The sequence below is a fragment of the Mus pahari genome, chromosome 5 (assembly GCF_900095145.1).
Source record: "Mus pahari chromosome 5, PAHARI_EIJ_v1.1, whole genome shotgun sequence".
Lineage (NCBI taxonomy): Eukaryota > Metazoa > Chordata > Mammalia > Rodentia > Muridae > Mus > Mus pahari.
The window spans coordinates 136,150,222-136,171,966 of NC_034594.1; the positions used below are offsets into that span (position 1 = coordinate 136,150,222).

Here is a 21,745-nt window from a genome sequence, read left to right on the forward strand (position 1 = left end):
GCAGAGGCAGGCGGATTTCTGAGTTCGAGGCCAGCCTGGTCTACAAAGTGAGTTCCAGGACAGCCAGGGCTATACAGAGAAACCCTGTTTTGAAAAAACAATAAATAAATAAATAAACAAGCAAACAAATAAATAAATGTTAATCATATTCTATTAATTAGACCATAAGCTTAGTGAAGAGGGGCATAGATCATACACATCTGTATGAGTAGTTACGTGCAGCTGCTTGATCCATTGCAGAGATGACATTGCATTTTGAAGACAGCTGCTTGGGATTAGGATCTTGCAAAAGTAGTCTTAACATTACGGTGAAGGTAGCCTGGGGCCCCGCACACTCCGCCTCATCTCTCCAGAGAACAGCACAAGTCAGGCCTGGGGTAGATCTATGCTGAGAGGAGGGATAATTACCTTGGACCAGAGTGGCCTCAGGTCACGTCTAGCAGACTGAGTTATATCTATCTGGGCTTTTTAAAATGCTGACTTGGCTCCTTAGAAATACAAAACCTCAAACATCATTTATAAAGGTCACTGGGAATGGGCTGGGTCAGAATAACTTGAGTCAGTTCTGGGCCAATACTATGAAAGAGGAAGTGGCTGAACAGTTAGATACGCTCCTACAGAGTACTACATTGCTAACTCCAAACAAAGAAGAGGGCTTTAGAGCTGAGTTTCTACTCTGAAAGTCAAATGCCAATCCAGCAATGAAGTCTGCCCTCAGAATCGCAATCAGAGATTCTTATCATGACTTGCAAATCAGCTGTGCTCTCCCGAGAACAGATTTGCCACCTGTAAGCACTGTAATTCAGCAAAATTATGCAGAGGTGAAATTTCTGAGAAAAAAAAAAAAAAAAGGTTATTTTCAACACAAGAACCATTCTTAAAGGAACTCTGTTTCTCTGAAGCCCATAGAAACAGCCTGTTTAAAACAGACAAACAGAAACAGTTGCAAGGAATCGAGTTTTTAAAGAACTCTTTAAATTCAAATTCAAAACAGGATTATGCTCTTCAGTAAGTGCAGTTTACAACTATCTGGTAAACACTACCTTCTAACAGGGACAAGCAGGACGATGGTTAGTAATTTGGGCCTAGTTTCCTTCACAAAAATGTACTTGTTTTAATCAACCGAAGCTGACGAGGCACAGTTTAAAGGATGTGTTCCAGGGCTATCCTGGGGAAGTTAGTGCACATGGTCCTCATATCAGGACCCTCCAGTTCTCACCCATTTGCTCTGGAGCCTTACACACATGGGCTGCAGCTGCCTTTGCATAAAACTGTTGCAATATAATTCTATCACTTATATCATCACCTGAGCATTTAGATGCCACCCGAGGAAAGCTGGTGAGACAATGCTTTGTCAGAATAACGGCTTCAGTGGAACGTTCATAGCACACATTTAAAAGCATCAACATGCGCGCACGTGCACGCACACACTTGGGGGGGAGGGGCTAGTTAGAAAACGAAATTGTTAGTAGATGGACACAGTGAATTTTATGGGTTGAGATAGGCAGAAACTGTAACAAAAGTACGGAACTTTGCTAGGTGCAGTAGACAGTACAATTCTTCTGTAATTCTCCGGGATTCTGTGATTCCATACACGATATTTAACACAGATGAAATGGTGTGAAACAATTTTTAAGGTAAATCGAAAGACCATACTGCAAACTATCAGACTTGTTTATTCCTTAGAAAAATAAGACTGTACTGGGCAATGAGGTTTTACATTTATAGGTGTCTCATTCATAAATAAAAACAACACTATGTAAATAAATGCTTGTGTTTAGAAGTCAGTAATGGAAAATTATACTTGTGGCTCAGGTCATAGAAAAATACAAAGCATCCTTACTATCAGAAGATGTCTTAGACAATAATTTAAAAATAGGACATCCCTAAGTTTTCTACAATGTATTATGCAAACAGCTGTCTTTATCTCCTTTAAAAACAGCTCCTTTTTTATGAGTGAAACACATTTTTCATTTTTTATGATTTCTGAGAAATTGATAATTTAAGGTAATATTTGTATATTTGTGGCAAAACAAAACATTTATATACATTCAAATCTAGCACAATGTACCAGTCAAGTTTTTGGGAACAGGCGATTAACAAATTATGAAAGCAATTAGAAAATGAGGGCTTTAACGATTTCAATGCTTTATGACAGCAGAAGCAATACCTGACATATAAATATCCATGTTACAGAGCTTTAGTGAGGGAATACATCATTGTTGGATAATCAATAAGACTTGCCATTTTCGTAGTCACTTTAGAAACAGTTTCATTGTCTAAAGTTTCCCTGTCCATTCATTAAGGAAAACAGAAGACAGTAAAGGTAAAGTCACAGCTTATGGATACATATCAACTAACCAAAATTCAGGCGTAAACAAGAAACCATTTACTGACAAATTAAAGGGAAAATAAATGGGTTGTCTAGTTCCTTACATAAGCTGGGATTTCCAAGTTGTGACTACTCACTCTAGTTAGCATCCGGATAGGTAATTTAACCAATTTTTTTGTCTTTTTAATGACTACATAGAAGGCCACACAGTCTCAATGTTCTCTCACAAGTTAAGTTTGGCCAAGGGCTAAGAAGCCATGTAGTTTTTCTTCTACCACCATGCTTGGTCTGTAGTGTTGAAGGTCAAACGCAGGACCCTGAGCACTCCCACCATGTGAGTCACCTATTCTAACTCAGTGACAAGGCTTGAAGGAATCCCAACTCCAAGGGGTCAACACTCCCTGGATAGGAAATGTCCTGGATAGGAACTTGTGACTTTGGAATGATCTGACATGCTAACATACTAACACTAAGCACTGATTCAAACACAAATGGGTTTAAAGAAGTTTTATCAGGGACAAGCTATAATTTACCACAGAGATATGTTAACTGAAAAACCACTGGCCGCTCATGTGGCCACAGCAGCTGAAAAGTTCTTGGCTCCTGGATCTGGGCAGTCTAGTCTATGGGGAGAGCTACTGCAACATTTGCCTGGCTGGTCTGTCTCTGGGGAAGGAGTGTGCTTTTGAGGGTCTTTGTTTTCTTCAGCCAGTTCTGAAGACACACTCTCCCCATCCGGCTGACACAGCCTCTCTGCAGAAGCCATTTGTTTGGCTGCCTCTGCTTCCTGTTCTCGAAGCAACTGATCAACCTCCACCTCTAGTTCCAAAGCCTCCTCATCAGCCTGCACGTCCAGCTGCTGCATCAGCTCCTCCAGCTTCTTGGCCTTCCGGAGCTCGTTCTGCTGGATGATGGTACAGAGGTGTTCGGTGAGCTGCTCTTTCGTCTCAGTTTTGCGCTGTAAATCTAGTTTTGCCGTAATGTACTCAGCTTCAGCTCTGTCAAAGCGCTTCCTATAAGGACACAGACAAACATCAGTTCATCCATTCTCAGTTATGAAGCTTTCTCAGGGTCTGAAACAAACTCAAAATGCGAAATGAAATGCAATGAAGCTATGGAAGTGATACTTGAACAATAGCCAACACCACGTAGGGAAAGCCAGGCTAGAAGGCTACTATCACAACATGATTATTTGAAATAAATTTACTGCCAATGATTCTGCTCTACTTGAGTGACAGCAGGCCAAGAGAGTTCATTTGATGGCAGGTTAGCTCTAGGGAGAAGAGGAAAGCAGAGAGCTCAGCTCTGTGGCACTTGCCAGGCGATACTATAAATACTGCCACTCTGGCGAATTTCAAGTTACTTGTGTGACACCACTGAAAACCCAGAGCCTGCTCTCAGGAGCTAGCACAAGACAGCTAATATAAGCGACTCAAAATACAAGGTTGGTTAAATTCTTGAGTCAAATCAAGAAGTGAAGAAAATAGGAAATTCACGTCTCTTAATTAATGGTCCTGGAGAGAAATATTTAATAAGAAGTGAACACAAAGAGCATGGTCAACTGAATGGTACCAAGTAGGGCAAGAAGTGAGTACTAAGAATAGAAACGGCAAAGCCAGGGTCAGTTAGGCAGGGCTCCTTAGAGTCTACACTGATAATGTGGGCCACAGAATTCTCTTTTGAGGAGCTGTCTCATTGGTTGTAGGATGCTGAACAGCATTGCTGTTATCTAGTAGTACCACCATACATTAAGCTATAACACCAAAAAAATCTCTTTAGACATTGCCAACACCACAAGTACTCCTAGTTGAAAATCTCTAGGCTAAATTCTATATAACCAACAACAGACTACTGTTACTTATTAATGACATTTTATAGGCTGAGACTACAGCTCAATGGCAGAGTATTTGCTTAACATATATGAGGAGGAAAAGGGAAGAGAAGGGGAGGGGAGGGGAGGGGAGGGGAGGGGAGGGAAGGAACTCTATTTTATGTATCTGCAGAGGTATAAGCTCTATAGATGGGTACAGCCAGTCTCTTGTGAAGTAACAACTCTAGGGAGAAGCCACCTTGAAATCTCCTCCAACCCCTTGCATTAGATTGCTATAAACACTAAGGTTATCACATCCTTACTTTCTACATAGTGACTTTTCTTTAGAAAAAAGGTAGGTTTTTTCCTCTCCTGAAAGAAAGGAAATTCCAATTTATCAACGAGTTCAATTTAATTATCACTAATATTTATAAAGGCCCTGTTAGTTTACCAGTTCACTAATTCTAACATGCAGCTTTAAGTATAATTTACAGAAAATAAGAAAGACCTAAACCTCCTGATGTAAGAGACTATCTTTAAAGGACACACTGAAAATTATAAAGGCTTTGACTGTAGAGAACTGAAAGCTCAGATCTGTTCTCAGCTGTCCATCCTGTACACCTTTTTGGTCTTTAGATGCATAGTTATCTAGTCAAGCTAGCTAAGGGAGAGAAAAATGCTTTTCAGGATACAGGAGCAGTATTACAGGCAAGTCACCAGGCTCACAGGCTGTTCTCAATGCTAAGAAGCCACACCATTTCTACCTGAGCTCCTTCACACTCACAGGCTCTCCATCAGATTCATTCCACTCAATCTCTCCATATTCAAAATGAGAGCATGGAAAGGCTTTGTTCATCTCAGTTTAAATGGAGTTCTTAATGTTGATGGTCTGTGAATGAAATGGCCTGGAATGGATATAAATCTTTGGTGTACCAACACAGTCAACATCTGGAGTGAAATACTTCAATTTCTGCAGGAGGGGTCAGAGAAAAGGGGTCATGCAAAGACCAAAAATGAGTAGAGTAACTCTGTAGTTACTGAAGTCAGCCTCGGGTCTGTGTAAAACAGTGACAGCAACAGTCACAGAGCTATATGGCCTGAGATCCAGCAGTGTAAACAGTTCAAGAATCCTTCCCAGTGCCCCCAAAACTAATTTTTCCCTTTGGAGCACTGAAATAAAAATCATCATTGCCATTTAGTGACATTATCTAAAACTATGGTTATAGAAAATTTAGGGGTCTGATATTTTTAGTTTTAAATTTTACAGAGTGCTCATTTATTATATATCTTCTATTTTATTGTTACCAAATAAACATAAGAATGAATTTTTAAATTTAAATAGATAGCTTTTCAGTAACTTCTCATGCTAGAAGAACTTTATTGCGTATCGGTTCTTTATTTCTACACTTGGTAACATAACCTGCTTATGAATGTTCTCACATTAAGTGAAGAGCTCTGACATAATCTATGAATACCTTAGCCTTTCCCCCACATTCTCTTCTCTCCAGGTCTATTCCTACCCCTAGCTCTTCACCTCTGCCTCCCCAGTAAGTAGAGATTTACCGACTAGGTTCATGAATACTGAATTGAAACTGACATTTGCAATCAGGTTCCTAGGTTACCACTAATCTGGGTTCACCCCAGATAAATCACTTAAAATTCTGTATTTTGTTTATTTATTTAAAGTCTTTTTGGTCTAAAACAAGTACATACATTCTCCTACAGAGTGACTGTTGTTTAAAATATTGGTTAGTTTCACAAACTACATGATTAGCCTAAGAGTCTTGTCACTCATACTGATGCTGGGTAGAAAGGGTACTCTGGAAGAGAATAATAATATCATTATACATTAGACAGTAAGGCACACTGAACTGGAAATGTAATTACAGAATTGTTTTGTTATTTTAAGGGGACACAGAGTGATTTAATGTTATTTAAAGGTTTTAGAAACTGTTTCTTGGTCTTGGCATCTTTGAAGTTAAAAAAAATATTCAATCTTAACCCTTTCTATACCACTGAGTTCCACTGACCTGTTTTAGTTTCCAGGTCTCTTTTTCCTGAAAAGTTCAACTGTCTGTATAGATTAACATACAATTTGTATCCTTTCTTAGAATTTCTTAGGAACAGAGGAATCTTGGCTAATAGAAGATTAATCTAAGAGAGGATCTAAGAGATACTCTCCCTCTATCTTGGTTAATAGACGATTAATCTGAGAGAGGATCTGAGAGATACCCACCCCTCTTGAAACACTTTGCTACCCCATCACCACAGGAAGTTTTCACTCTCATCTATGATAAAAAGTAAAATATCAAGAAAACAGGAATGATGTGTTCCCTAGTACTTAGTTCAAAGTATTATGTTTCAAGAATGTGTAATACTGTCATCTTAACATTCTTAGTTTTCTCTGAATAAAACTGAACACATTTTTAAATTTATTGCATATGTAGGAAATAGAGAAAATTGACAGAGAAAGGCATTTTGATGATGCTAGACAAATTCAAATATGATTGCGAGCCAAAATGCAGCTGCCACAAAATATTAATTTTGAATCCGTGGAACTTTAGAAGCTAGTTTCTCAAAGAACAGAGGTGATTGAGGACTTTAAGCAGAGGCATTCTAAATTCTAGTGGATCCTGATTACGATCACATGGAACCTGTGATAAGAGAGGGCAGGGGAAATGTGGAGACGGGAGAAACATGTGACTCTGTGATTAGGTGACTATGAAGACACAGGACAGAAGCTGTACCCACAAGTTCAGGAACAGGGTTGCCAGCAGAGGCTGGAAAAGGCAAGAAATGGACTGATAGCGTGTCTCAGAAATCATGCCCTGCTTACACATTTATTTTGGGTTTCTAGTCTTCATTCTAGAATGTAGACTGAGAATTTTCGGGTGTTCTAAGGCATCTAGCCTCTCGTAGTTTGTTAGTAGTCCTAGGAAACTGAAGCAATGCAGAGTCACAGCCTACAGTCTGAGCAGGAAAACTGATCCTGGAAGTGAAGTGTCAGTGTGCACAATAGTCCACTCAAATGAATTCCTTCACTCTCATGATAAAAATGAAATGTGATTTCCACATGCAACTCATCATTTCAATAGGAAGCACTTGCAAGTATTTATAATTCCTCAATAACCACAGATACAAATATAGAAGATTCCGTATTAGTCTTAAGAATGAACCAGACACACTCCTACTTCTAGTTAGGACTGTCTATGGCTTCTCCGATTTACTTCCAGAGCTCAGCCTTGAAAAAGAGCCTCACACATCCACGATGACATCCATTCATAGTTATGTCAGAAACAGAATCATGCAAATGATGTCTTTAGATTATTAAATACATGAAATACGTACATATGATGTGAAGCACTGTGTAAGAATTCTTTGCAGTTTCAATAAAAATTGGTGGTTTTACCTTCTCTATGGTTTTGAAAACTAAAACTGACATTTCCTAGCTAATATCCAATACAAAAAAGACATCTTTCTGTAAACTGCTCAGAAGAGAAGTGGAACAGACTGAGCGGATTGCACTTATGTATTCACACACACACACACACACACACACAGACACACACTCACACACAGACACACATATTCACACACACACTCACACACACACTCACACACACACACTCACACTCACACACCAATTCCCTCTCTCTTTGCTTTTCCTGCTGACCCATGACTTTGACAAGAGGCTAGAGTGGTGTGAAATGACCCCTGGCAGCTACGTTACAGAGAATAAGATGTGCTCAAAGTTAAGGCTGAGTTTACTTGTAACGAAATTCTAGGCACCTCCTGAACAGTAACAGAAATTCGGAACTTCTGGTTATCAGCTCCTGATGGCATTAATTTAGGCTGTCCACTAATAAAGGCAACACATCGTGTCTTATAGCATATAAGCAAACAGCAATTACCCAAGTCACAAGGACAACCACAGGCCTCTTTTAAACACTAAACAGTGAACTAAAACTATCACCAAGCATTTCCGCTTTATTAAACTGTTATATAAACATTCTGAGGCTGTGGTCTCCCTGAGGCTAATGAGGCACTCTGATTGATTTCTAGTGTTACAGGGAAAGATACAAAGCTGAGTCATTAGCACAGCATTCCCTTGTGAAGAAAAGACAAACTGCAATGATTAAAGTGATGTTACAGGGACTGAGAGCCCTGAAATTGGCCCATTTTTTTGCCCTTTTATCTGTTTGCAAAGCCCATGTAATTCTTTACATGTGCTTATTCATTTTAAAAATATTCCACAATGCTTTTTTCCTTTATTAAAAATGCCAACAGTTGAAAGCCAGGGAAGCGCATGATAGCAGACCACTTTGTACAAAGTATAACCAAACAAGAAAAAAGAAACTTCACAGTTCTTAGAGTTCTTACAGAAAATATCCACAGTAGTTTCCCTTTGTACTCATAGACAGAATCTCACTTTGTACCCCAGGCTGGCCTTGAACTTGCATTGATCCTCCTGCCTCAGCCTCTTGAGTGCTGGGAATATATACATGTACCACCATTCCTCGCTGATATTCAAAAGCCTTTCAAAATAAATACAGTTTTTTACTTTGATAAAAAATAAAGTCAGAATTTGACTCCAATTCCATAAAGGCAATATCAAAGAGTCAAAAATTTAATACAAAGAACAGAGACTAGGTGTTAGGATCATATAGTTCTGCAGCAAGTTAATCGGGTATATAATTTGATAGACCCTGAGGTGCTCAGGGTCTCCAATATTAATGAGCTGAAGGTTAATCAGGAAACACTAAAACGCAGATAAGTAATTCAAGGAGTGTTGTAGCAGGAATTCCAGCAAGGATAAGCTATAGGACAGGTAGCCACTTGAGTTAGCACATTACTGCTGGCATTCTCATGTGACTTTCCTGGTAATATCCATAAAGCCCAGAGGAATAGTCAGCTATGGATGACCTAAGCCCGACTGCCGAGACCTCTCATCCCACTCACCGTGCATAGGAATACTCGAGGCTGGCCTGGTCAATTCTGTTCCTGAGGATTCCAATGTCAGCTGACACCATGTCGTCTAAGGCCTGCAACTCCTTCTGGATCCTCTTTAGTTTTATGGTCTCTGCTTGGGTCCTCTTAGATCTGGAAATCCAGGAATGTGAGTTGGAGAAAACACTTTAAGACCACATTTCCATACATGATATAAATGAAAAAGGATGGTAATTGTGTATATAATTATAGTTCAAGACATTCTTTTCAAAAATAGAAAAAAAATCAGAATTGAAACAAAATAATGTTCTGTACTCCTTGTTTTATTAAATTTCCTATTGGTATATACTATTTTCACGAACAAAGGACAAACTAAGATCTTTATATAGAAGTCCTGAAAGGACATGTCACTATTCCTTCACACAGAAGTATCCAACACAGCTTTTCAAAGTCCAGTACTCCACTCTCCTTCCTAAGTCCATTTCATCTTCCACCCCAACTGGGTATGAAGACACAGTCTAACGACATCACATCTCCTTGTCTAAAAACATCGTGCTTTCAATTTCTCCAGGCTCATTTTGTTTCCTTGGAAGACTGTATATAATTACTCAAGGATTCAGACTCTTTTCTGTTGAAAAGCACACCTGATTCAATCATTTATCTGTCCCCTCACCATACCCAAGTGTACACACACACACACACACACACAGACACACACACCAGAAACAGAGTAATAAATAGAGAGGCAAACCTAATCCACTCACTTCAAAACTTCACACATGTTCTCTAGGGAGTAGAGCCTCCCCCAGTGACAGCACGCAGTGCAGCTTACAGTCTTGACTTTCTCTCCATTAGGCACAAGTCTGCTCTTTCTGCCCACTCACTAGCCAGCATAGGTCTTCCTTCAAGTACTTCATTATTCACTATTAATAATATAATCCTGTTTCACTTCCCTACATTGCTGTCTCTATCTATGTTATTCTGTCTTAAATCAACAGCAGAGAAGTATGGAATCCATACACTCTTTGTAAGATAGGGGACAATGTGGCCAAGGCTGGCTTTGCACTCATACTTTTTTGCCTCTACCTTCTAAGTGCCAGGATTATAGGTGTATACCACTATAGCAAGTTGAATACACCTACATTCATTTGTAAAATCTCCAATAAACAGTCTCTACTCTTAGTAAAGACTAAGAGAATTCTTTAAAAAGCATAATTACTTGTAGGGGAAAAGGTGGTATTATTATTTTTGTTATTTTCTTGAAATATAAGCCAGCCTGTGAGTTATATCTTTATTATGCTTCATGAGAAGTTGTTCTAGAAGGGAAAAAACTTTTTACCAAATGTTCCTCTCTCTGAGTTATATACGCATCTCCCTCTCACCTTTTCTGCCCTTACATCAACTCAAGCCTCAAGCAATACCAGTTTAACACAGGGTATTGCTGTATCGATGTGTAGCTGTAGCCTAGGCTGGCCTTAAACTTCAAACAATCTTCCTGTTTGGGAATTCCCTGCTGGGAATGCTGTCACAGTAGGTTGGTTCCACCACTCCTTTCTAGGACGTTCAAAGCAAAACGTCACGAATATTTGCTCAAATTCAGATCAATCACTACTTAACTAACACATCTTAAGGCCACACGAGAATAGGAAGTAACCGGCAAAGTGCAGGAAAGCAGCAGAGGATGGGAAGAACGGCTTCCACGGGGAATGCTGCAGCTGGGGCCAGTGGGACACAGCGCATGAGAAGAGATAAAATCAAACCTCACACAGGGCGGATGGTGGCTGCTGAGAGTCACTAGTGAAACACAGTAAATGATTTAAGAAACACAAGCAAGGTTTCCGACAGCATAGGCCACCCTACACACTTGTTCCTCTACATGCCTGATGCTAACACATCCAAATTAAAACCTGCATTTGTTGCTCGCTCATGTACACCGATAACCTACTTCTGCTGCCCCGTGACTGCATGTTAACAGATGGTTAACATTGATGCCAGCCATTCACTTGCAACTGACACCACAAGTGATTCACTACTTTAAAAAAAAAGTGTATCATTGGAAGCACACTTTGTTTTAGAAGTAAGTGCTGCAGTGCACGTCTCAGTTTACTGGGTAAGGCATGGGAGAATAAACATGAGCTCTACAGAGAAGCCTGTGTGTCACAAGCCCCTGATCTGGAGGCCTCACCTTTCTGCAATGGCTTGAGCCAAAAGGGCTTTCTTGCGTTTATTTTTCTCTTCCATTAGTCGTTGTTCTTGTTGGAGGACTTCCCAACGAGATTTCTCCTGCCTGAAAAAAAAAAAAAGGCACAAAAGTAAATTTATGAAAAAGACTGTTATCCAACTCCACACCTTACCAGTCTGTCTCCTATGCATAAAATTTAATCAGGCAGATTACATATATTTTCTTTCAAAAATTCCCTTAAAAGAAACCCATCTGTAGTTCATTATTCTGTTCTAATACGAACAAAGAACACAGTCTGAAGTAAAGAGGCTTTCGTAAATTGGACCTTTGAAATCTATATATGTGTATAATCTAGGAACCCACAAACTAGAAGCCCAAGTACTGTGACATTCTTCTAGGAGTACAAAGAAATGTGTGCATGGACAATAACATATGTAAAATGGAACTCAAAGTATATTGGTAGGATGTCATGTTTTGCCTTCTAGAATTTTCTTTATGAAGAGTCTAGATTCCCTCAACATCTTAGCATAACAGCCAGTCTGTTCCTTACATTTTCTTTCATTCTGCTCATTATTCTCCAAATTAAAAAAAAGGTTAAAACAGGTATTTAATTGAAACGGAATTATGTCACTTTGCCCTTGCCTTCCTTCCTCCACCGCCTCCCATGACCACCCCCCTTCAAGTTGATAGCCTTCACTGTTACATACACACGTATGGGTGCATAATACAGATGAGTCCTTATCTCCAACTCTTAGTTCTAAGTGAGCAGTTGTCTGAGCTAAAGGCAAGTGGAATACACAAAAACAGAAAGTCAAAGAACTTAAAACATGCACTGTAACTCCTAACATGTCCGGTTCGGTTCGGAGAAAGGTGCACACACATTTCAATAGGCATAAAGTTATCAACTGAAAGAGGTCACAGCGACGCTCGCTCTTCTGCCTGTTGGTGTCTGTCCAGCCCATCCAGTGTCCTTCCTTCTAACCCTGCCCTTTCTTTCTCTTACTACGGCCTCTATCAGGATCAGCATCAGCCTTTTCTCAGTTTCCACTCCACAGGCACTTCAGGCCCACATCACCTGGTTCCCTTTCCCAATCTGTAGACACCTGTCATTTCTCTAATCCACATTGACCAGGATATTCTCCTTGGGACTCTGGTCCTATGCTACACCAGGATGCAGGCTCCCCTTTATCCTCGCTTTCTTTTACTTCACTATGATTCTTTAGCATTCGCCTCTCTCAGAAAATTAAGATGCCGTCATAGAACACTGCAGGATATAGCTCTCCTTTCCCAAGCTTATGATTTCAGGACTCTTAGTTTTTAAAATCAATGTTTCCTCAAATTACTGTCTCCTATGGATGTCCCAAAGTATCTAAAACACAATGATTTTTTCCTACTGACATCTCATCACAATCACAAATTGAAGCCTTCCTGAGATATAGAGGTTCTGTTGTAAGAACAAAAACCAAGCAAACAAACAATTCATGTGATTTTATATCTCATTAAAACGAATCTATCATAAGACTCTGGTAGACAGTTCTCTCGTGACACAAAAGCTGGGCCAGCAGAGATGAGGAATACTGTCTAATACTGGAAAACACATAAAGACACTTTGAAAAAATTCAGAAAAGCAAAAACAAAAACAAATGCCATCTTTTCTTTCTATTACTAAGGATTCACAAGTTAGAAAACAGAAATTTCTATATGGGTAGAGCTAAACTATATAGGTTTTAATACAAAGATGTCTCAATTCTGTTACTTACTGGCTGTGTGTGTTAGCTTTAGGGAGATAGTTCCCAGCTCCTCTACATGTGTATGTGTGCGCGTGAGTTTGTGTGTGTGTGTTTGTGTGTGTGCAAGTGTGTGTACGTGTTAAATTTGAGCATGCTCTTGCTATACTACTCAGCTCAGCCCAGTACTCACTACGTAGGTCACTGTGGTCCCCAGACTTGACAGCTTCTTCCTTAGCCCAAGTGCTAGCCTTACTGGAATGTGGCACATGTCTAGTGTTAAGAAAATATTATCTTTTCTAAGTCCTAAATAACTCCTCTATAAGGTGTAAACAATAAGCACGCATGATAAAACAAAATATTTAGCTTCTAATATATTTAGGTGGTAGATTCTAGGAAAAAACTCAACAAATTATATTTTTTTCAAGTCCCTGGGGGAAAAAAAATGAAAAGTCTCATAGACTTACTAACAATTCCATTTTCTTTTTCTCCATTCTGCAATCTGGCTTTGGAGCTCGAACCTCAGCACTTCTGTGACCATGGTGGGAATTCTCAAGTCCTGCTTCCTGTGGCTGACTTCCAACACCAGGTAGCTTCCCATCGCCAGAGGAAGAGGTGGGTGTGAGGGGACTGGGGGCCGAAGGGGAAGGAGGGCGTGGTTTCTGACTGCTAGCTCTCTGTTTGGGTGCAGAGAGCAGTTGCTCTGGAAGCAGTGGGGCCGACCCATCTTGGAGGCCAAGCTTTTGGCTCTGCTCTAGAAGGGCTTTTTCTCGCTGAAGCTGTTGTCGACTTTTCTTCACAGGGAGACGGCGCTGAGGTTCAAATGGATCTACATAAAAGAGAACAAATGAAGTGTCCTTGCTGAACAACAAATAATGATCATTTCTCTAAAAACATAAAGTAGTGGCATTACATTTTTGTAATTCTAAGGGCCCCTTCCTCCCATCCATCTTGAAAGTCCAGGAAAAGTCAGCCATTTTCCTGGGTGCAACAGTTCTTATATCACACTATTAATATTTAACAAAACCCAATCTTGTTCTCAGTTCATCTTTATAGGAAATCTACTTCATTGAAACAGGCCCAAGGGCACAAGGCAAAGTTTTCATTTTGACTTGAGGTTTACGAAAGAATTGACTAATTTTGATGAAACTAATTTGCCAATTGAATTGTTGGATTGATTCAAGCTTTTTTCTGTTCTACAGAAACAACAGTGGCCGGTTCTCACAGATGACACCCTTCCCTTGGATTCAATGCACTTCCAGCAATGCTACTTGTTTCCATACTGCTTTAGCTTATAGAGATCTATTAAAGGCATATTCATCCACCAAACACTGGATAAATTCTAATCAGTGCATTCAAGCTAATTTTAACAGCAGCCTGAAACAAACAACAGAGGAAGATAAAACAATCACAGGGATGTTGTTCTTTTAAACACAAATGATGCTCCTTTGGGAACTATTTATACTAAGATTAAACTCTTAGGACAAATAATTAGGGAATTTCACTCTCATACCACACAGTATAAAGTTATGAGTTCTTACTAGTGAGCAACTCAAGCAGGCCTTTTAAGGCTGAGCATGTCACACAGCGGTGCATCATTTGCCTAGCAAGGCCCTGAGCTCAATCCTCAGCCCAGTAAGAAAACAAAAATCTAAGCAACCAAGGGTTTTCAAGTGTGATGCTCAACTTCTACACACTGCCCTACTGCAGAAGTAGAAAGTTTATTAATTGAAACTTGGCAAAATAAAGCTGAAACTTTGGATCACCAGCTTTGCTTCAAACTTGTTTGTTGGACCTGTCATTCCAGTTGTGAACTACCTGCTGGACTTAACCCATGGAGACAAGGAAAGACTGAGATATGCATGGAAAATGGTTTTTAAAAAGACAGATAATATCAAAAATTGTGTCCTGTGTTGGTTAATCTGAATCATCAACTTGATGAGATTAGGAATTACCAGGGGACAGACCTATAGGCATGCATGAAGAGGATTATTGATTAGGGTAACTAGGGTGGAAAAACCCACCTACTGTGAGTGACACTGTTCCCTGGGCTAACTGTGTAAAAGGTGAGTTGAACACAGGCATTCACTGATCCCTGCTTTCAGAATGAAGATGTGCCACAACCTGCCACCCCAAGCTTCTGCCTCTAGGACCTCTCCATCATGATGGTCAGTACTCTAACTGTGAGCCATAAATCCTTTCCCTTAAGGGTTTTCTCAGTGTATTTTATTACAGCCACAAGAAAAATAACTAAGCCATGGATGTTCTCAGTAAATACAAAGTGCCCCCCTCTCCGATAAAGATTACTGTTGGTTATTGTTCTTATGAACAACACCAAAAACGCCACTGAGGCTGATTTGGGCTCCAACTGAAAACATTAACTGAATAATCAGTAGTTCCTTTGAAACTCAACTATGTCTATTTTACTTTATATTTTTTACAGAGCATAGATATAAGGTTTAGAATGATATATTTTTCACTAGCAATCAATATTCATATCAGGACTGTGAAAACAGAACACACTGGTTAAGTGCTATGTTCTGGAAACTTGGGGCCAACCGAGGAGCATAAATCTAGCACAAGGAGAACTAGCCACAGTAACTTCTAGTCAGCTGCTGTCATTAAAGCAATTTAGGTCAATACAGCCAGACACTCATTTTCACAATTAAAAGCAGGCACTTAAAAATTATTTCTATTTTTCTTTATTTACTTACTTCTTTATTTATTTTGTGGTGTTGGACTGAACCCAGACCTTTCACATACCAGGCAAGTGCTCAACCACGTAGCTCTGGCTCCAGCTCCTAAGTAGTAGTTTTATATGAATTGCATGTGGTTTTACATACAGGGAACTGCAACAATAATCAAAACCTAGATTATACTACAGTGGAAAGTGGCTCTTAATCTGCAGTGGCACGTTCCAGCTAAAAGCCAGGCTGACGATACAGCTCAGAGGGGAAGAACCATTATGACACTCCGGGTCCAATCTTTGGATCCAGATATCAGAGAGGCCAACAAGCAGATGTTAGTTTTGTAAACATTACTGATGATTATTACTATTAACATTTTAAAAACTGGATAATCAAAAGCAAGTAGGGGAAAACCCCTGAAAAGTTAAATAGTTTAAAAAGAGATTTTATGTATATGAGTGTTTTGCTTGCATGTAAGTACAGCATGTATGTCATGACCTCAGAGGCCAGAAGGGAACATCAGATCCCAAGGAACTGTAGTTTACTTAAGGGTGTGAGCTGGGAACTGAACCCATATCCACTGGAAGATCAGTGAGAGCTCGTAACTGCTAAGTGGGGAAGTTTTCATGTGTATGTAATTTAGCCAAAACACTATGTGTGTGAGATCTACTGTGTGTCTCGTACTTACATCCTCTTTGACCCCCGTCTCCAGTATCATCTGAATCATGTATTGATCATTTCCTTATTGGGCTACAAATATTTCTAAAAAGTATTAATTTCACCAAAAGTGTACTGCACAAGCAAATATTTTTTCCTCAGCATCACACTGACAGCATCCATATCATTGAAACTATTACAGCCATTCATTTCCAATGCTGAATCACATCCCTCAGAGTGACAAACCAGAGTTTCCCTGTCTTCTTCCCCTGGGGGACACTGAGGTTGGTTTTATATTTACTTCTGTGAACCTGGCCGTTACATCTTAAGTTCTAAATTTTGCCTTGTATATTACCCACAAACTAATGGATGATAAAGTAGAATACTAGATGTTAAACTGCTTTCCAAAACACACTTTGTCCAGCAATGTGTAAGAATCCATTTTAATACATGGCATTGTTTTGTTTAATGTTTCAACTTTGGCAAACAAGAGAGCACAAGGTGGTACCTCACTGTGCTTCTGATTTCTAATGCTCAGCTTCTTGTTGATAGTTAGCATCTATTCATATTCCTTTCCTTTGAAACATCTATTATTTCTTTGCTATTCACATATTACTATAAGAGAATGATAATTAAAGAGAGAATATTTCAATACCAGAAATAGTCATAAATCTGTGAAAGAAAAATCTAACAACAGAAAACATTTAAAATTTGTAGGAGTGAAAAATTCTAAAATTTTTAACATGTCATTACAGATGGTCTAAATAAATGGAAGTACATGCAGCCCCCCAGTAGTGTTAGTTACATGAGGATATTAGCTCCAAACTGACCTAAAGACTCGATGCAATTCTAATCAAAATCCTATGCCCTGAAATTTGGTAAAATTGTTTAAAAACTATTGCATAAAATGTTAAGAATAGCAAGAAAATTACTAAATAAAACAAAGAGACAAACGAGACTCCTAATGGCAATAATAAAAGCAATGGATGACATGAATGAGTAGGTATAGGCACTTGTCACCAAGCCTGAAGACCTGAGTTTCTGATCCCTAGGGCTCATGTGGCAGAAGGAGTGAAATGACTCCTACAAGATAGCCTCTGACTGCCAAGCCCATGCTATGGCCAAGGGGCCATACAATAAATAGGTGAATCCTAAAAATAATAAAGGACACATAGAAATAACTATTTATCTTAAAACTGACAACATGGTTGCACTGCATTCTTCCATTTTTTACATATGAAATCAGCCTTAGATCATGTGTGTGTACATATATACATAATACATATTTGTGTATAGGTTTGGCATATATATGTATGCCATACACTTTTCCAACCTGTATGACTGAAAATAATTCAGTTTAAGATGTCAATGACTGCAGTTGACATACCCCCTCCCTGTAACACCATTTCAGTAATATACAAACGTTTCCAGTCCCTAATGTTATATCACTTACTTTTATTAAAGTTGTTTGCTAGTGAAAGCATTTAATTGCCAATGTTCTAATTCCAATCTTCTCTTCTTCCTACCAAAATAACTGCCATGTGACAGCATCAGAAGATAATATGGAATGACTGTATTAGCTTCCCCTGGCAACCCATGCTACATGTGTCAGTAGACTGAAAAATAAACCTTCATTACTTTAAATAATTGGCTGTTTTCAAGTTGTTTTCATTGCTTCAATTAAAACTGTTTTCGCCTAATATCTTAATTAGCAGAGCTTCTGTATATATTTATCCTTCCCATCACACTCCCTTGCCTCTATACCCATCACAATTCTGTTTCACTCCTTTGATATTCTTCAGCTACTCTCAAAATGCACCTGCTTTCCCTAATTTTGTTCATATATAAATTCTATTAGACTATTATCTACTCAGCCAAAACTTGCTCCTTTTGCAAATATTCATGTAATTTATACAAATTCATTATTAATGAATGTGGCTAGCGATTAACAGAGTCCCATCAATAGATCTTACACATATTATATATCCTCTCATCTGCTAGCAAACAACTGGTTTGTTTCTAACTTTTGAATGTTATAAACAAGGTGGCTAAGAACATTCTTGACTGCACATGCATTTATGCATTCGAGTGTCTCAAAAACACCCTGTTAGTATTTGGCTGGCAACGGATCCCATCTTCCTAGATTATTTAATTGCATTCTTAACAACTGTGAGGAGGACCTGATTTCTGCAGCTTTAAAAATGGGAAACCCAAGATAGGAGACTTGGTATTTTTGTTCTGATCACTGTATTCCACTATGGATACATAAAACCTGGAAGATACTTCTGTTCTCACAGATGTCATAGATGAATGATTTTATACCCACAGTCTAGCGTTTCATGACCAAGTGATGGGCCTTAAAGTTTAGGTTCTCATCACCTTCTAACCAAATTAAAGAAATAGTTAAAATATGCTTTTTAGATAACAAACATATTGGAGTCCTACATTAAAACTTTGTCAAATCAAGCTAAAGCCAAGATTTAACCGCCATGAAATGTCCCCAGTGTCCATTAAATCCTCAGCATGAACTTGCTCTATGGCTACCACTTGGTCAGTATCTGGTATCACATTATTTTACTGTCTGTCTAATTAATCTACAAGGTCTCTAAAGGCAAAGATGTCCTGCTACTCTTTACATCTCTAACGCAGACGTTATGCTTCATGGCAGGTTAACATTCCCCTTGACAAGGACGGAAGAAGCCCCTGGGCCAGACAACACACCTAATTCAAAAGCAGATACTGAGAACTGAGTCAGATCAGACCCAGGTGCCTGTATTTGTACATATAGGTATGTGAATGGAGAATGATTCACAGAACGAAGGAACCTGAAAACATCCAGCTGGACAGCATCAGTTGGGACACATCTGACCTGGTAATTCCATGACAGTATTTAAAAAGATCTCTGGATCAGCCCAGCTTCCCCCAAATGTATATAAGGCACATTGACCCCATGTTAGTAATTTACTTCCTTCTGCACCCTGTCAGCCCTAGATAATTCACATATCTAGGCTAAATATTCCAAAGTACCCGAGCCATATCCAAATTTCTCACAAACTATAGACATGGAAGAATTTAATTTTATCCTTAAATAAAGTACTTTAAAAAAATGTTGCCAAGAGTGGCAGAAAGTTCTCACAGAAGTGATGGGCATTACCAAGACTACCACAGACATCTTTGTGAATCACAGGTCAAGAGCATTTTACATCGTTTCCTAACAAGTACCGGAAAACTTAATAATTCAGAAGCAGCATAATCGCAAGTCCATACAGTGATCTATAATTATTCCAGAAAGCCCGGGGGGGGGGGAGGGCAGCAGATTTCGGCTGTCCCTGAAGGCAGAAGAGACAGACATGTAAGTGCACTGTGCATGTACACACAAATACACACACACACACACACACACACACACGTCAAATCTAACCTCTCCAAAAATCCTTTTGGTTTGCTGACTCCCAAGAACTGGAAAGACATGCAAACTCATCTGGTAGCCAGAAGTAAACGCAATGCAGACGTAACATAAATATCACTTCTTCTGCGTTGATTCACTCTCATGACACCTTTCCCAAATTGCTGGTTTTATAAGTTCACAATTATGATCGAGTACTAGTCTTCATTCACCCTGACCCCAGTCTACAACCACTGATTTGGGCTAAAGGACTCCCTTAGAGGCCATTCAGGTGGTGGCTTCGCTTTCTCTCCCTAGCCTTATTCCTTTTTACAGGAAAACATCAAATCATCAGAAAACGGATGCTACATGAGAAACCCCCTGGGCCCGCCCCTCTGGCCTCTGCAGCAAAGACCCCTGGGGAACCCCACCATCCTTGTCCCCCCACTTGCAGCTCCAGCCCCCACGCCCCCTAAGGCCTCCTGACCTTCAGACTCGAGACTCCACACCCGCGCGCAAATACGCCTTACCTTTATTCTGCTTTAGTCTCCTCAGCTCTTCCTCAGAGAAGCCCGCCCAATCCTGAGCCATTCGCCTAGCCCCGGGCACCAGAAGAGTGCCCAAATCTCCGCGCGCAGATTGCCAACACAGCTCCACGGGTACATCCGGGTTCCCTCAGTGGCGCGGCGAACAGCCAATCAGCGCGCCGAACTGTGGCGCTAGGACTCCCTCTGCATTCAGGGCCCCGGTGCCTGTGGGGCTGCCCCTAGCGATGCCTGAAAACCCGTCTCGGTGGACTGCAAAAGCACGGCCTTCGCCTCCACTCGCGGGCCTCTGCTACACATTCCAGTTCTTCTTGATTTATATCTTTGGGAAGAAATGGGGGTTATGGGAATATGAGGAAGGGTTGAGGAAAACAGGTAGGGAGGCAGTGAAAGAGGAGGCCTACAGGTCGGGTTCTGTCTGACTAGCTGGGCGGAGCCTGTGTACCTGGGAGGTGGGCTGGACCGGAGCATCCTTGGCTTGTAGGTTCTAAGTCACGGAGAAACAGTGTGTAGGGCTGAGATTTAAGCAATGGGCAGTTCACTTCTAGACAATAACATCTAGCAGATTTCGATTTCTTGTTTCTATGGTGAATAAGTCTAAATACCTAATCCTTATGCCAAGATATTTTGCTGGTCTATAGAAGTACCTCAACACACCACATTTAAGTCCTAAATGGTGAATTTTTCTTTTGTCTAACGCTATCTTCTTGAGCTTCCATTTCTCCGTTTTAAGCAGAGTTTAGAAAATTAGAAGCTTGTCCATGCATGCATAGGTCAGCTGTTTTTGTTGTTGTTGTTGTTGTTGTTGTTTTATCCCCTCTTAACTTATTTTATTAGATATTTTCTTCATTTACATTTCAAATGCTATCCCGAATGTCCCCTATACCCTCCCCGCACCCTGCTCCCCTGCCCACACACTCCCACTTCTTGGCCCTGGCATTCCCCTCTATGGGGCATATAAAGTTTGCAAGACCAAGGGGCATCTCTTCCCAACGATGGCTGACTAGACCATCTTCTGCTACATATGCAGCTAGAGACACGAGCTCAGGGGGTATTGATTAGTTCATATTGTTGTTTCACCTATAAGGTTTGTTTGTTTGTTTTTGTTTTGGGGGGGGCTTTTTTGGATTTTAGAGACAGGGTTTCTCTGTATAGCCCTGGCTGTCCTGGAACTCACTTTGTAGACCAGGCTGGCCTTGAACTCACCTATAGGGTTGCAGACCCCTTCAATTCCTTGGTTAATTTCTCTACCTCTTCCATTGGGATCTCTGTGTTCTATCCTATAGATGACTGTGGGCATCCACTTCTGTATTTGTCAGGCATTAGCATAGCCTCACAGAGGTAGCTATATCAGTGTCTTTTCAGCAAGATCTTGCTGGCATATGCAATAGTGTCTGCGTTTGGTGGCTGATTATGGGATGGATCCCCGGGTTGGGGCAGTCTCTGGATGGTCCATCCTTTCATCTTAGCTCC

At 40.1% G+C, this 21,745-nt stretch overlaps 1 protein-coding gene and 1 pseudogene across 2 annotated transcripts; one reads left to right on the top strand and one right to left on the bottom strand.

Annotated features, from left to right (window-relative positions):
• Window positions 1-1,705: 1,705 nt before the first annotated feature.
• Gorab (golgin, RAB6 interacting) lies at window positions 1,706-20,389 on the bottom strand. 2 transcript variants are annotated; one of them, XM_021198970.2, is made up of 5 exons: window positions 20,258-20,389; window positions 13,470-13,827; window positions 11,275-11,376; window positions 9,102-9,242; window positions 1,706-3,345 (listed from the first exon to the last, which is right to left on the bottom strand). In XM_021198970.2, the coding sequence occupies exons 1-5, from the start codon at window positions 20,316-20,318 to the stop codon at window positions 2,901-2,903; spliced, it is 1,107 nt and encodes a 368-aa protein (XP_021054629.1). In that variant the 5' UTR covers window positions 20,319-20,389; the 3' UTR covers window positions 1,706-2,900. The 2 variants fall into 2 exon arrangements, with proteins under 2 accessions (XP_021054629.1, XP_029394718.1); XM_029538858.1 differs by lacking the exon at window positions 20,258-20,389 and having other exon boundaries at window positions 13,466-13,549.
• LOC115064195 lies at window positions 18,997-19,096 on the top strand (annotated as a pseudogene).
• Window positions 20,390-21,745: the final 1,356 nt, after the last annotated feature.